The 13,952-nt window shown below is 58.2% G+C and overlaps 1 protein-coding gene across 3 annotated transcripts in view; it reads left to right on the top strand.

Annotated features, from left to right (window-relative positions):
* Nucleotides 1–13,952, top strand: part of LOC103303362 (carbonic anhydrase 13) — a 30,561-nt gene continuing 16,609 nt past the window's right edge. For 2 of the 3 annotated variants that reach the window (XM_028137558.2, XM_008160371.3), the window contains exons 1-5: nucleotides 1–210; nucleotides 3,662–3,859; nucleotides 6,345–6,463; nucleotides 12,236–12,331; nucleotides 13,721–13,783. In XM_028137558.2, the coding sequence (XP_027993359.2) occupies nucleotides 174–210; nucleotides 3,662–3,859; nucleotides 6,345–6,463; nucleotides 12,236–12,331; nucleotides 13,721–13,783 (513 nt within the window). In that variant the 5' untranslated portion in view covers nucleotides 1–173. The remainder of the gene's footprint in view (nucleotides 211–3,661; nucleotides 3,860–6,344; nucleotides 6,464–12,235; nucleotides 12,332–13,720; nucleotides 13,784–13,952) is intronic. The other variant, XM_054708625.1, reaches the window with a different exon arrangement.

The following is a 13,952-nucleotide window of genomic DNA, read 5'->3' as shown; positions in this document are numbered from 1 at the left end:
GAAGCCCGGGCCTGCCCCGCCCTCCCCTCCGCACCCACGTCCTCCGGGTTCGGAGCAGGCACCCCAGACGGCCAGCCCGGCAGGCTGAGCGCCCGCGGCCCCGGCCCGCGCTCCCCGACCGGCCGGCTGCTGCCCGGTCCCGTCCCTGCCGTCCCTCCCTCCGGCCCCCAACCATGTCGCGGCTCAGCTGGGGGTACGCGGAGCACAACGGTGAGCGCCCCACCCCACGGGAGGACCGGGCGGGCGGGGGGCCGGGGGATGGGGGGTCTGGGGGCGGGGCTCATGGGGCCACCTGGACACCTAGGTCCCTGCCCATCGGGGACCACCGCGGGAGCCGCCCTCGGGGTGTCGGTTCAGGGGTGACAACGTGCCAGGGGTGCCCTTTGGAAGCTGGGGGGGGGGGGGGGGGCGGTCCCTGGTGACAGCACTTCTGGGTTAGAGGCGTCTGAGGACACGGTGAGTGATGGTGACTCCTCCGGGAATAAACCCTGGAAAACGCTTACACTGGATTTAAGAAACTCGAATCACTGGACCGGCAGCTCTGAGAAGGCAGGTGCCTCCTGGGCACCCGGATGCACTGCGTCTTGCTGGCTCCGGGGGCCCGGGTTCTTTCTGGAAGGTGAAGGTGGAGTGGGGCTCCTTCTCCAGCACCCCCACCCCCCGCCCCCCAACACACCCTGCAGACACTGCGGGTCAGCGAAGGGATTGAAATTAAAGCACGTGGGAAAATGCAGTCACTGATGGCTATTCTAAATGATCAAAAGTAAACCATTTCCTCATTTTTTCTATTAAACAACTTATTCAGCTTATGTTTTCAAATACTGATTATTTAAACCAATTGCAAAGTGATACCTAGAAAGCCTTATAGTGAATCACTGTCAAAATTAGGCAGGGGAGGGGAGGAAGATTAATCAAAGAACTTATGCATATATGCGGAACCCATGGACACACACAATAGTGGGTGAAGGCGGGGGTGGGGAGGGTGCAGGGGAGAGGGGGTCAAAGGGGGAAAAAGGGGACATCTGTAATACTTGCAACAATAAAGATAAATTTAGAAAAAAGAAATAGAAAAAATTGGGCCTGTGACTAATAATTATTATTATTACTATTATTATTGGACAAACATATATTATTGAATAGTACTGTGTAGTTGATTTTTATAGAAACTTTACTTTGACAAAGAAACAGAAAAGCTTCACTTTTAATTGTAGCCTTTTGATGTTATAATTAATTTGCCAATAAAAATGATAGCAGATAACATTTAGGACTTTAAAACATGAAGAATAACTTCGGTGTATTTCTTTCTGATGGAGGCTATAATTATCATCTTACATTTCACTAATTTCCAATTTATGTTTGGGGGGGGGGGCACAAAATCAATTTTCTTTAATTCCCTCTCTGCTGGAATAGCCCTGAGCATTGTAGTTAGTGGTTACTGCAGGCCAGCAGGGCCCTGACTGGTCAGGAAGAGCGTGTTTTGGATCAAGGAGTAGTGATGACTCTGTAATATGTTGGGAAACATTGAAGCTGTCTGCAGAAATTTTTGGAATCTTCTTAGGAGAGCTGTTAGCGAGGAGTGATTCCGCAGCTTTCTATGAATGGGGAGGGGGGTGTCCTGCTTCAGAAGCAATAGCGATGAGGGGACACCTTGAAGTCTGTCACCTGCGGCCAAGTCCCACTGGAAACGATGCATCCGGCTGGCAGGGTGATGCTTTCTGGTTAGACTGTGGGCGAGCGGCTGGCAGGAGCCTTGGAGGGGGCACCTTCCCCAGCCACGTAGAGCTCCTCCATCACGCACCTTCCGAGGTGCTATTGGCCCCGCTCAGAAAGGTGCGGTCACTGCAAACCCGCGTCACCCTGATATTCCAAAGCTCCCGAGTCAGTGGAAGACACACCACACACCTCTCCTAAGCACCATGTGTAAGAGGGGTTAAAGTTGGAGGTTTGGACAACTTTTACAGGGCGGGGGGGGGGGGGGGGGGAGGGCGGGGGTCCTCTTAAGAGGCAGGGAATGAACTACCCTAGTAGTTAATATTTAACGTTGAGTATTTCAAAATGGTTCTGTTGTAAAGACTGGAAACCGGACAGAGTGGTTAGCAGAAGGGCACTCCGGATGAAAGAGTCGGCAGATCTGAAGTCTAATGTGCTTTAGGCGGTCATGCCTGGTGGCGGGGAGAGAGAGAGAGAGAGAGAGAGAGAGAGAGAGAGAGAGAGAGAGAGAGAGAGAGAGAGAAGAGAGAGAGAGAGAGAGAGAGAGAGCGCGAGCGCAGGACTATCCTGTGCCAGCGAGTGCAGCAAGGTGAGTGCGGGACCTCGTCACCGAGGAGCGGGTGCTTTTCTGTAAAAGCTGCAGGCGAGGACTTGCGAGCTCAAGGGCCTTCCAGCCCAAAGCGTCAGGCCCCGGGGGACTGGAGCTGAGTGTGCGGTGTGCGCTCCGCGGTGACGGTCCTCCTGAAGCTAATGCGAGGGAAACGGTATTCCTTCTTTTCTGACAAAAGGAGGAGTCATGCATGGGGGAATGCGATTTAGAGATGGCAGCTGTTGCCCACGGTGGCAGCTTTGCATTTCTTGAAGAATGTATTCTAAACCTTACCTTTAGAAATGCTCGTGTCGCCAGTACCAGCGTGGCGGGCGTGGTCACGCTGCGCCATCCGTGGAATAAGAGCCTGAGTTTGGAGAAGCCAGGCCCGCGGGCTGGGGAGGGAAGAGCTCTCCCAGCTGTGGGGCCGCTGGGGCGGGAGCAGGGGAGGAGACGGAGAGGCCGCGGGGGTCCCTGTCCACGGACGTGCTGCGCACTGGGAGCCAGAACTCGAGTCCGGTCTCTAGAGCAGGGGTCCTCAAACTTTTTAAACAGGGGCCAGCTCACTGCCCCTCAGACCGTTGGAGGGCCGGACTATAGATAAAAAACTATGAACAAATTCCTATGCACACTGCACATATCTTATTTTGAAGTAAAAAAACAAAACGGCAAAACACCCGCATGTGGCCCGTGGGCCGTAGTGTGAGGACGCCTGCTCTGCGGGCTGCGGGCTCACATCATTTTCCAAAGGCGTCCGCCTGGGAGCCTGGCGCCCTTTTGGCTTTCTGAGTAGAGGATCGGGGTGACCAGGGTCCCGGCTTTGGAATGCAAATGCAGCGTTGGCAAAGCAAACACAGAGGCCCCCTGCCGTGCAGAACGGAGAAACTAACTGTGCCCTGACTCCACGCAGGTGACCCCAACAGGCCGTTCTGGCACGGCGCAGCGTGGCGCTGGGATTGCCGGGGAGAGTGTGATTCCCGCTCACTCCGCTGTCCCTCTCCCAGCGGGAACCCGGCCCGCAGCTCCCCTCACTCCTGGGCTGAGGCGGATCTCTGTCTCGGGATGAATCGCGCCGTTGTTTTCCGCCTGGCAGGAAAGTGCCTTTGGAAAGTACCTTATAAAACAAACATGCTCCTTTGTCCACCAGCGTTTGTTTGATTCTGAAAATGAGTGAATGCAAACCAGGAAGTCTCCACGCCTCTAAGAAGAGCAAGGAGTCTGTAAAACAGCAGCCCTCGGTTAGGTGTGAAGGCCCTGAGGGTGGAGACCTTTTACTAACCCGTCCTCTCTCAGACTCAAGCACAGCGTGTTGAACGAAACCCCTGTTTAGTCCTTCTCTCTGGTCCTGTGTGCTCTGTCTAGGTCCTGTTCACTGGAACCAACTCTTCCCCATCGCTGATGGGGATCAGCAGTCGCCGATTGAGATTAAAACCAAGGAAGCGAAGTTCGACTCTTCCCTCCGACCCCTTAGCATCACGTATGACTCGAGCTCTGCCAAAATCATCAGTAACAGTGGCCATTCCTTCAGCGTCGACTTTGATGACACGGAGGACAAATCAGGTGGGCTTTCTATTGGGGGGGAGGTGAGGGGCTCGGACAATTGGACGGTAACTTCTTTTCTCTCTTATTTGAAACACCTACCCATTGTATGTGCCTGTTAGTACTTTGCTGGGACCTGTAATGAAAGTTGTGTTTGATTAGTTCAGGGACAGTGTCTTTCACACCATCAGTAGACGATGGCCAACCAAATGGAACCGTATCATTTATACGTAACACACGAGCCAAATGAATAGAAAGCGTGTTTCCTTCACCTGCCAGCACAGCTATGGCCCCAGAAGCAGATTAGTATCAAGTTTAAAAGTCAGGTGAAAGAGAAGGTTAGGAGATTCATGTTTTAAGGCTGCTGACAAATTATTTTTACTTTTAGTCCAGTATTAGGATGATGCTGTATTTGCTCTATTAATGATACATATAGTTAAATTTTAAAAACCCTTCATTGGAAGAAAGCTTTCACTTACTCAATAAGCTCAGCTTTGGTTTAGTCGCAGTTCCCCGTGTTTATGTAATGCTATATTGTTAGCTAGAATTATAAGCCCATAAAATTCCTCCCTCATACTTGTCAAATTCGTAAAAGTGATTCATATTTATTCAGAGCATTGTAAAACGTGCACAAAGGAAGGCTAACACGTGGTGTTTTCAACTTGTGGGGAAAGGAGGGACCTTGCTTTTCCTGTGTTAAGATGGAGACAATACTGTCTATCTACTCATCCAGGCTGGAAGTGAGATGAATAATTTGACGCTTGAAAACACGAAGTAAAATTGAAAGTGTTTTGCGGCCATTCTTCATCGTATCCCACAGCCTGACTGTTTGGTCAGAGACCATCTCACAGGCAGGCGAGGCCACTGTGACCCTCTGGCTCCCCGCCCCCCAGTGCGGAGCCCTGCTCCGGCGGGCGGTCAGCACACGGGCCCCGTGGTCATGGTCGCGGGTGGGACACGTTAGCACAGACGTTCCCGCGTGGAGCCCAGCGAGGCAGCGGGAGGCTCCACCAGGCGGGGCTGCGCTAATCTGGGTGAAGCCCCGGGCTCGGTCAGGCTTCCCAGAGCAGCCAGGATGCCAGGCCTTTGGGGACCTCCGTCTTCCTCCTGGGCCAGCGCAGCCTCAACAACAGCTGGATGTCAGTGGCCTCCGGCTAGTTATTTTATGTACACACCATTACATGCAGTTACAAGACTTGTCAAGAATGCCCCACCTTACATCAGCAGGAAAGATGGTGAGAATTGCATATGCCGTTTTCTATGAACAGCAAGAAACAAAAGGACAAGGTAATGCGCTTGTTTGGTCCAGACACAGCTACCCACCCAGATCATGTGAAACCCCTGGTACAGAGGTGAGAGGCAATGGCACAGGGCCCGTGGGGGACAGAGCCACAGCCCTCCTCACCCCTCCTCTCCGCTCACCTGCAGCTGTGCACCCGTCAGCTGTGCGGCCGGCACTCCCTGCTGCTGAGTGATGGAGATGCGCCCTGTCGGTGTGGGATGCTGAGCTTGGCCTCCGGGCCTCCGGGCCTCCGGGCCTCTGGGCCTCCGGGCCTGCCCAGCAGAGATTAATCGTTAGGAGACGCTTTTCTGTCTTCTTAAGAATGATTCCATTGCCATAATTGTATTTTTTAAATATATTTTTATTGAGCCAAGAGAAGAAAGGAAAGAGAGAGAGATAGAAACATCAATGATGAGAGAGAATCATCGATCGGCTGCCTCCGGCACGCCCCGCACTGGGGATCGAGCCCATGCACGGGCCCTGACCAGGAATGGAACCAAGACCTCTTGGTTCATAGGTCGACACTCAACCACTGAGCCCTCCTGGCTGGGCTCTGTTGCCGAGGTTTTAGAGAGCATATTTGTGGAGGCAAAGTGCTAAAAATATGCTCTGCCCAAGTGGCAACATCTGATGGGTTTTTAAAAAGAGTTAATTCTGTCCCGTGTTTCCTATTTCCCTAAGAAGATGCGCTCACTCTGCCCGCATCTGTAGAAGCAACAGCGGTATCGCAGTAATCATAGCTCGCGGGGCCAGCTGTCTGTCTACGGGGCAGGGGCAGGGCCGTGCGCTCCGTTTTTCTCGTTCCCCATGACATTGGGGGCAGGCGTTGTTGCTCTCCGGGGCCATGGCCTGACAGCTGGAGCTCAAGGTCAGAGAGTTTGTGCAAGGTCACGGGTGGTGAAGCCAAGGCGAGCCCAGGTCTTCGAAGTGCTGAAGGCGCTCCTGCGCCGCCTGCTGGCTCCGGGGCCGGGCAGCCTTCGGGCTCCCTGTGCTGCACCAGAGTGCAGCCTGCTGGGCTCCCAGGCGCCCCCGCCGCTGTCCTGTGGACGCGCTCACCCCTCACAGTGCGTTTCCACTCCTCGCCCGCCTGGAAGCTGGGTCCCTGCCCGAGAACGAACGCCAGGCACCTTTGTCGCCCCTTCCTCATGCCGCGGATTCCGGGAGACGCTGTGGGGCCGCGGAAGCACTCCTCTTGCTAACAGTGTCCCCTGTGTTGCTGTGTAGTCCTGCGAGGGGGGCCGCTCACGGGAAGATACCGGCTGCGGCAGTTTCACCTGCACTGGGGGTCCACGGACGACCACGGCTCTGAGCACGTGGTGGACGGAGTGAGGTACGCCGCCGAGGTAAGCCATCGGCCAGCTCCTGACAGAGCTGTCCTCTCTGGTGGGAGGGAAGGGGCCCGGGGAGGCGTCCTTGACCCCAAATAGGTCCCGAGCCTATCAGGGTCTCAGTCTGGGACCTTGCCTCGTTCCGTCAGCGCAGGAGCTTGTCAGCGAGCTGCGAACGGTGGGAGCCTCCGAGCGACCCCGAGGGTTCGGGTCACGGAGCCTGTGCGAACGTGAGCACCCGGACTCGGGGGCGGGTGGGGAACTGGCCCAGGAAGCATCAGGTCTGTGTGACACCAAGTCACAGCTCGCTCCTGAGAGGCCAGCGAGCGGGGGAGAAAAACATTCGTGGCCGGCCCAGCTCTGCATGTTTGGTCCAGACACAGCTCCCACCCAGATCATGTGAAACCCCTGGAACAGAGGTGAGAGGCCACGGCACAGGGCCCGTGGGGGACAGAGCCACAGCCCTCCTCACCCCTCCTCTCCGCTCACCTGCAGCTGTGCACCCGTCAGGCTGTGAGCAGGACCTGACGTCCTGGCTTCCTCACCGGGGTCACTCCTTCTCTTTAGGGTGCTAGCCTTTAAGAATACCCTACCTCTGCCCGGCCGGCATGGCTCAGTGGTTGAGCGTCAACCTATGAACCAGGAGGTCACGGTTCAATTCCGGTCAGGGTACCTGCCCGGGTTGTGAGCTTGATCCCCAGTGCGGGGCGTGTAGGAGGCAACTGATGGATGATTCTCTCTCATCATTGATGTTTCTATCTCTCCCTCCCCCTTCCTCTCTGAAATCAATAAAAATATATTTTTTAAAAGCTTACTTTTTCTAATCCCCTGGCTTAAAGCACAAAGCATAATACAATTAAATACTGCTGACCCCGACTTTACCATAAAACGGGAGGGAATTACCTGCAACTCGGCCAACGCTACTTCCGTGTGCCCTGGTGCCGGCTCGGCAGACGGAGGACCTTGCAGGCGGCCCGTGCTCATCCGCCCTCAGGCTTAGAGCGGCCAGGCCCCCTGTGCACCCCGCTGTGCGGAGAAGCCCAGCAGACGGCAGAAGGACTTGCTGCCGGTTTTATTCTTCCATCACTTGTACATCTGCTGTTCGGGGCTATTACCCAAAGGCCTGGTCACCTCCTGAGTGCTTTGTGCGAGAGCAGGGGCTCCCAGGCTGCGGGGGTGGGGCCCCGAATCCGAGACAATGACAGATGCCCAGGCTGCGGGGGGGGGGGGCCCGAATCCGAGACAATGACAGATGCCCAGGCTGCGGGGGGCGGGGGGGGGGCATAGCCTCCTGTGCTCAGCTTGACCGCTCAGTATTGTCCATGCTTGTTTTGTGAAGTTCTGTGTCTGAACGTAACGCATTCTGAGTCTCAGAAGCTCTGGGGCTGGGCCGGGCTCTGTCATGTCCCAAGGCAGCTGGGGACAGTGGCCCACCCTCCACACGCCTGAGCGTGGCCCTGGAGGCGACGGGTGGCGCTCTCCGCGTTGGGCTCCGAGTCTGGCCGCCGGGACTGCGGACGGGCCTTGACGCCGTGGGGCCTCCCGGGTCCCTGCGGATCAGGGGTCTTTCTTGTTTCGTAGAAGAGGCAGCAGGACGGGCCCGGCGGCCTGCCCCGAGCGGCGCGTGTGCCTCGGTGGGCGAGAGCCCCACACTGGCAGGCGTGCCCGTGTGATTGGAGCGTGGACAACGGCACGTGGCAGAGGCTGGGGGCTGAGCTGTTTTCTAAGAGCCGGACGTCACTGACTGGCTTTGAATTAGAAAGTGATAATTTTTTGCATTTAAAAAATATCATTCACGCTACAGCTAGAGGAGAGATTGGGGTGACGCCGGAGGGCCTAGGGTCAGTGAGGAGCCTGGGGGATCCTGGTGGCAGGCGACAGTGCAGGTGGCCGGCTGTCCAGCGGGTGGGGGGGGGAGCGGAAGGCAGATGTCTGCTGCTGCGACTGGGGTGCTGCGGAGAGGAAGTCTGGCCTTGCAGGTGGGCGCGCTGTCACAGGTAGACGGTAAGCACGCAGACGGATGGGTGAGTTCTCTGACGGAGCAATGCCACGTGGTCGCCTCGAGGGCTGAGTGACGGAGCAATGACACATGGTCGTGTTGAGGGCTGAGTGACAGAGCAATGCCACGTGGTCGCCTCGAGGACTGAGTGATGGAGCAATGACACATGGTCGTGTTGAGGGCTGAGTGACAGAGCAATGCCACGTGGTCGCCTCGAGGACTGAGTGATGGAGCAATGACACATGGTCGTGTTGAGGGCTGAGTGACAGAGCAATGCCACGTGGTCGCCTCGAGGACTGAGTGATGGAGCAATGACACATGGTCGTGTTGAGGGCTGAGTGACAGAGCAATGCCACGTGGTCGTGTCGAGGGCTGAGTGACGCGGCAATGCCACGTGGTCGCCTCGAGGGCTGAGTGACGCGGCAATGCCACCTGGTCGCCTCGAGGGCTGAGTGACGAGGCAATGCCACGTGGTCGCCTCGAGGGCTGAGTGACAGAGCAATGCCACCTGGTCGCGTCGAGGGCTGAGTGACGGGGCAATGCCACGTGGTCGTGTCGAGGGCTGAGTGACGGGGCAATGCCACGTGGTCGCGTCGAGGGCTGAGTGACGGGGCAATGCCACGTGGTCGTGTCGAGGGCTGAGTGGTCAGGAGGGGCCCTTGGAGATGCCACGTGAATTGAGACCGAATGGCCAGAAGCCGCTCGGAGAAAATCCAGAGAGCGCTTTCCAGGAAGCGGGGCAGCAGGACAGCTCGGGCAGGAGGGTGTCGTGCTGGGAAGGCAAAGGCGTTGGCCTCCGTGAGGGCGGGCGTGTGGGCCTGAGCAGGTCAGGGTCCTCCGCTGTGTGCGTGTGCGGGACGAGGACAGAGGCCCATCGTGTGCGGGACGAGGATAGAGGCCCATCGTGTGCGGGACGAGGACAGAGGCCCATCGTGTGCGGGACGAGGACAGAGGCCCATCGTGTGCGGGACGAGGACAGAGGCCCATCGTGTGCGGGACGAGGACAGAGGCCCATCGTGTGCGGGACGAGGATAGAGGCCCATCGTGTGCGGGACGAGGACAGAGGCCCATCGTGTGCGGGACGAGGACAGAGGCCCATCGTGTGCGGGACGAGGACAGAGGCCCATCGTGTGCGGGACGAGGACAGAGGCGGTGCCGCGGGGCGCGGGTGCTCTGTGTCTTAGGAAACCGCTCGCTGTCTGGGGAGAGGTGAGGCCGGAGGCGGTTCCGGGCCTGGGAGTGGCTTTCCAGCTACTGTGTCCTGATGTGAGGGGCGTCACCATGCTGTGTCCTCCTCACACATCAGAGAGTGAAGGGAAGGAAGACAAAGGAAGAGGCCCCGGAGAGCGGTGACACGGGAATTTAATTTGGGGCCGAACCTGCGGGGGTGGACAGTACAGCCGCACTGACCGCCGCTTCGCGAAGCTTCCCCGAGGGCCGCGTCTGCGAGGAGAGCGCCGGAGCTGCCTGGAACTCCGAGCGCACCGATGCCCAACGCACAGAGGAAGGACGCGGAGCTGAGCGGACAGCTGCGATTGCAACAGGAACGGTGCCTTCTGCACTAAGTCTTCTGCGTGTCCGTCCACAGGAGGCAGGGAGCGCTGAGGCTGACGAACACTGTTGTTCAGACATGGTTTCCACGGGGGACTCTGGTCCTTCCCTTGGCAGCCGCTGCAGTCTTCTTGTCATTCGCTCGTCACTGGGCTGTCCCTGTGAACAGGAGGCGCGTTGCCCGGGTCCGACTCGGGTGCCTGGGCCGTGCCCTCAGCCCCGGGTCCGACTCGGATGCCTGGGCCGTGCCCTCAGCCCCGGGTCCCACTCGGATGCCTGGGCCGTACGCGCAGCCCCGGGTCCCACTCGGATGCCTGGGCCGTGCCCTCAGCCCCAGGTCCGACTCGGATGCCTGGGCCGTGCCCTCAGCCCCGGGTCCCACTCGGATGCCTGGGCCGTGCCCTCAGCCCCGGGTCCCACTCGGATGCCTGGGCCGTGCCCTCAGCCCCGGGTCCCACTCGGATGCCTGGGCCGTGCCCTCAGCCCCGGGTCCCACTCGGATGCCTGGGCCGTGCCCTCAGCCCCGGGTCCCACTCGGATGCCTGGGCCGTGCCCTCAGCCCCGGGTTCCACTCGGATGCCTGGGCCGTGCGCGCAGCTGCGGGAGGTGCGTGCTCAGCAGAGGCGGGAGCGGGAGGACTGTGACAACAGCCCGGCCTCCCTGCTCTGCTCCCACAGAGTCCTGGTCGCTCTGTGTCCATTGGGAGGCCTCAGGCCTTCTCTCTCCGGCTCCATGTTTGTTTTCGGGCGCCCGTGGGCGTGAACCGGGAGTCACTCCTCAGGTTTCGGTGTCGGTGGCGTCATCTCTTACCAGGTGCGCTGGTGCGTGGGCGCTGGGCTTTGGGACAACATGCAAGTGCTTTCCTGCGGGCCCGGAGCACCGTCCGCCCCGGGTTCCTTCACCGCTTTCCCACGCCACACGGCGCGGAACACGGGCCGCGGCCACCGCGGCAGAGCCCGTGTCTCTCCGCTGTTGGGGGCGGGGTGCACTGTTTCTAGTTCACTGTTTATGGTCATTCTTTTATTTTCTTAAAAAGTATGTTTTTATTGATTTCAGAGAGGAAGGGAGAGGGGAGAGAGATAGAAACATCCATGATGAGAGAGAATCGTTGATCGGCTGCCCTCTGCATGCCCCCCACTGGGGATGGAGCCCACAACCCGGGCATGTGCCCTGACTGGGAATCGAACCGTGACCTCCTGGTTCATGGGTCGATGCTCAACCACGGAACCACACCAGCCAGGCATGCTCATTCTTCTTTATCCAGAAATCCCCCACAGGAGTTCCCTGTAGACGAACAGTTCCATTGAAAGGACGGGATAAAACCTCGAGCAGACTAATCCTTCCTCCGCTGTCATCCGGGAGGGGGTTCGTGCCAGAAACCCCCACGTTTCCTCCCTGAGGGGCCACAGGAGTCCCTTGGGGAGGTCGAACCCAAAGCCGGCCCCTCTCCCGCCGTCAAGATCTGGGCCACGCCATCTGGGTGTCACGTGGCCTGGGCTTCCTGTGGCCTCCGTCGCAGCGCACCCCCAACCGGGAAGGAGCCCCAGAGCGGTCTCTGCCGGACTGTGCGTGCCGCGTCCGTGCGCCGGTCTGTGCTCGGGGGGGGGGGGGGGGGGGCGTGTGCTGGACATGGGCGCCCTCGGGTTCGGAGGGGCCATTGCTCTTGGACAGAGTGGGACGTGGGGGAAGCCCCTCTGGTCCGGCCCGGCCCCCTCCCTCCCCTCAGCACACCGACCCTCCTCCGACCCTCTGCCTCCAGCCCAGCCTCTCTGTCCAGTTCACTCCTGCTCCCCACGCAGGGCCTGGACTCGGCCTAGAAGCTGACAGGTGAGTGGACACCTTACGGAGAATCCATGTTCACCATGGAAAGGCCTCGGTGCAGGAGTGAGCCTCTGACTGCGTCCAGGAGCCACCGCCCCGTCCGCAGCAGGGTCCCCTCTGGGGCCCACTGACGCCCCCGCCCCCAGCCTGGACCTGCCGCCAGCGGGGCCTGACCCCCGGCTGTGGACTGCAGTCCCGGGTGCGGGAGCGCGGGGCCCTACGTCACTGCGAACAGTGGCTGGGATGGTTGGGGCTCGAGGGTGTGGCAGGACTCTCTGGGGCCTCCAAGAGCTCTGGACGTGGCCGCAGCACCGTGCATGGCGGTGCAGGCCGGCCTCTGCACGCGGCTTCCCTGGGCCCGTGTCTGAGGGTGGATCTGAACAGGGCGCCGAGTCACACTGTGCCCTCCCTTCCAGCTCCACGTCGTGCACTGGAACGCGGACAAGTACCCCAGCTTCGTGGAGGCGGCTCACGCGCCTGACGGACTCGCGGTCCTGGGAGTGTTTTTACAGGTGAGGCCTCTGGCTTCACGAAAACAGCTGCTCGGCGTGGGGCAGGGTTTCAGTCGCCGAGTGGACATCCTACCATTTTTTTTAAAATAGCCTATTGATCTTTAGAGCGAGCGAGCGAGAGAGAGAGAGAGAGAGAGAGAGAGAGAGGCATCGGTGAAAGAGAAGCTTCGAGCGGCTGCCTCCTGCCACCCCCTATGGGGGATCGAGCCCGCCACCCTGACTGGGAATTAAACCCGCGACCTTTTGGTGCGTGGACTGAGCCACTCAGGCTGGGCTCTACCATTTTTTAATAGCAAATCAGTTATAGGCCTAATGGCTTCCTTTTGAAACGGATAGCAAAACTCCATGCTTATGGTTCATCTCAGGGCCTGGGGCTTTGCCTTCCAACCCCTCCTGTGTCTGTTGATCATGGTCATCAATTAGCAACAACAACAGCAGCCGGAGGTGACACGCGAGACCCCGAACGGCCCTGGGCCGGGCTTGCTGTGCTGGGCTGCACAGCGCCAGAGGGCACGCGGAGCGGAGCCGCGGCCTGCTCTGGAAGCACTGGTGGCACCGCAGTGGCTGTGGTCCCAAATGCACTGAGCACCTCTCAGTGGTCAGACAGGTATCGCTGTGGCCGCACCTGGGTGGGTGGGGCCCCCCTCCCACTGGGACCACATTCTTGCAGGGCGCTCCTCCTTGTTGCGACACCCACAGGAATGGGGAGGAGGTGCACACGTGTTCCTGAGGACTCTGCTCAGGACCATCTATCGCAGGCGTCCTCAAACCACGGCCCGCGGGCCACATGCGGGTGTTTTTGCCGTTTCGTTTTTTTACTTCAAAATAAAATATGTGCAGTGTGCATAGGAATTTGTTCATAGTTTTTTTAAACTATAGTCCGGCCCTCCAACGGTCTGAGGAACAGTGAACTGGCCCCCTGTTTAAAAAGTTTGAGGACCCCTGGTCTATTGTCTTGATCCGCAACCTCCCGTTGTTTTAGGCCGAATCTGGGGGACGTTTTTCCGCTAATGTTTTGATGTCATAGTAGTCTGTGCGGAGAGAGGGTCTGAAAGTCACACCTGGTGTGGGCGTGCAGGTGTGATGGAGGTTTCCTAAGCCAGGCTTTCCTCAAGTTCACCTGCTTCTGCAGCACCCCTAAAGCGGAGAAGCAGGGAGCTGCCACTGCCAGTTCGGGGGTCAAACTTGTAAGTCAGCCCAGGGGCCTGCAGTGTTCTGCCTCCTTCAGATTCTTCAGGCCGGAGAGCTGCGCTACACAACAATCGATGCTTGCTGTGGGCTGGCCTACGTTTTGTTTGTTTTGTTTTCAAAGAATTTAAAATCGTGACTGAAATGGAGCAATTCAGTCCTGCAACAATAACCACTTCTCACGAAATTGCATGTTTTCAGATTGGCGAATGTAATCCCCAACTGAAAAAGATCACTGACATCCTGGACTCCATTAAAGAAAAGGTAAAGCTAATTCCTGTTGACTGGTGACTAATATAGTCCCTTTTTCTGCTGAATTCTCTAGTCTTCTCTTACAAACACGGGCTGAGCCAGGGCCGAGTGCTGCTCCTGAAAGCAGCCGGCGTGTCCTTGACCAATAGAGCCGGCACAACCTGTCGCCACTCACTCCTGA

Source organism: Eptesicus fuscus, chromosome 19 (assembly GCF_027574615.1).
Source record: "Eptesicus fuscus isolate TK198812 chromosome 19, DD_ASM_mEF_20220401, whole genome shotgun sequence".
In the NCBI taxonomy this organism is placed as follows: domain Eukaryota; kingdom Metazoa; phylum Chordata; class Mammalia; order Chiroptera; family Vespertilionidae; genus Eptesicus; species Eptesicus fuscus.
Note: the sequence above shows the minus strand (reverse complement) of the source record. Positions and strands in the feature narration are given on the sequence as shown.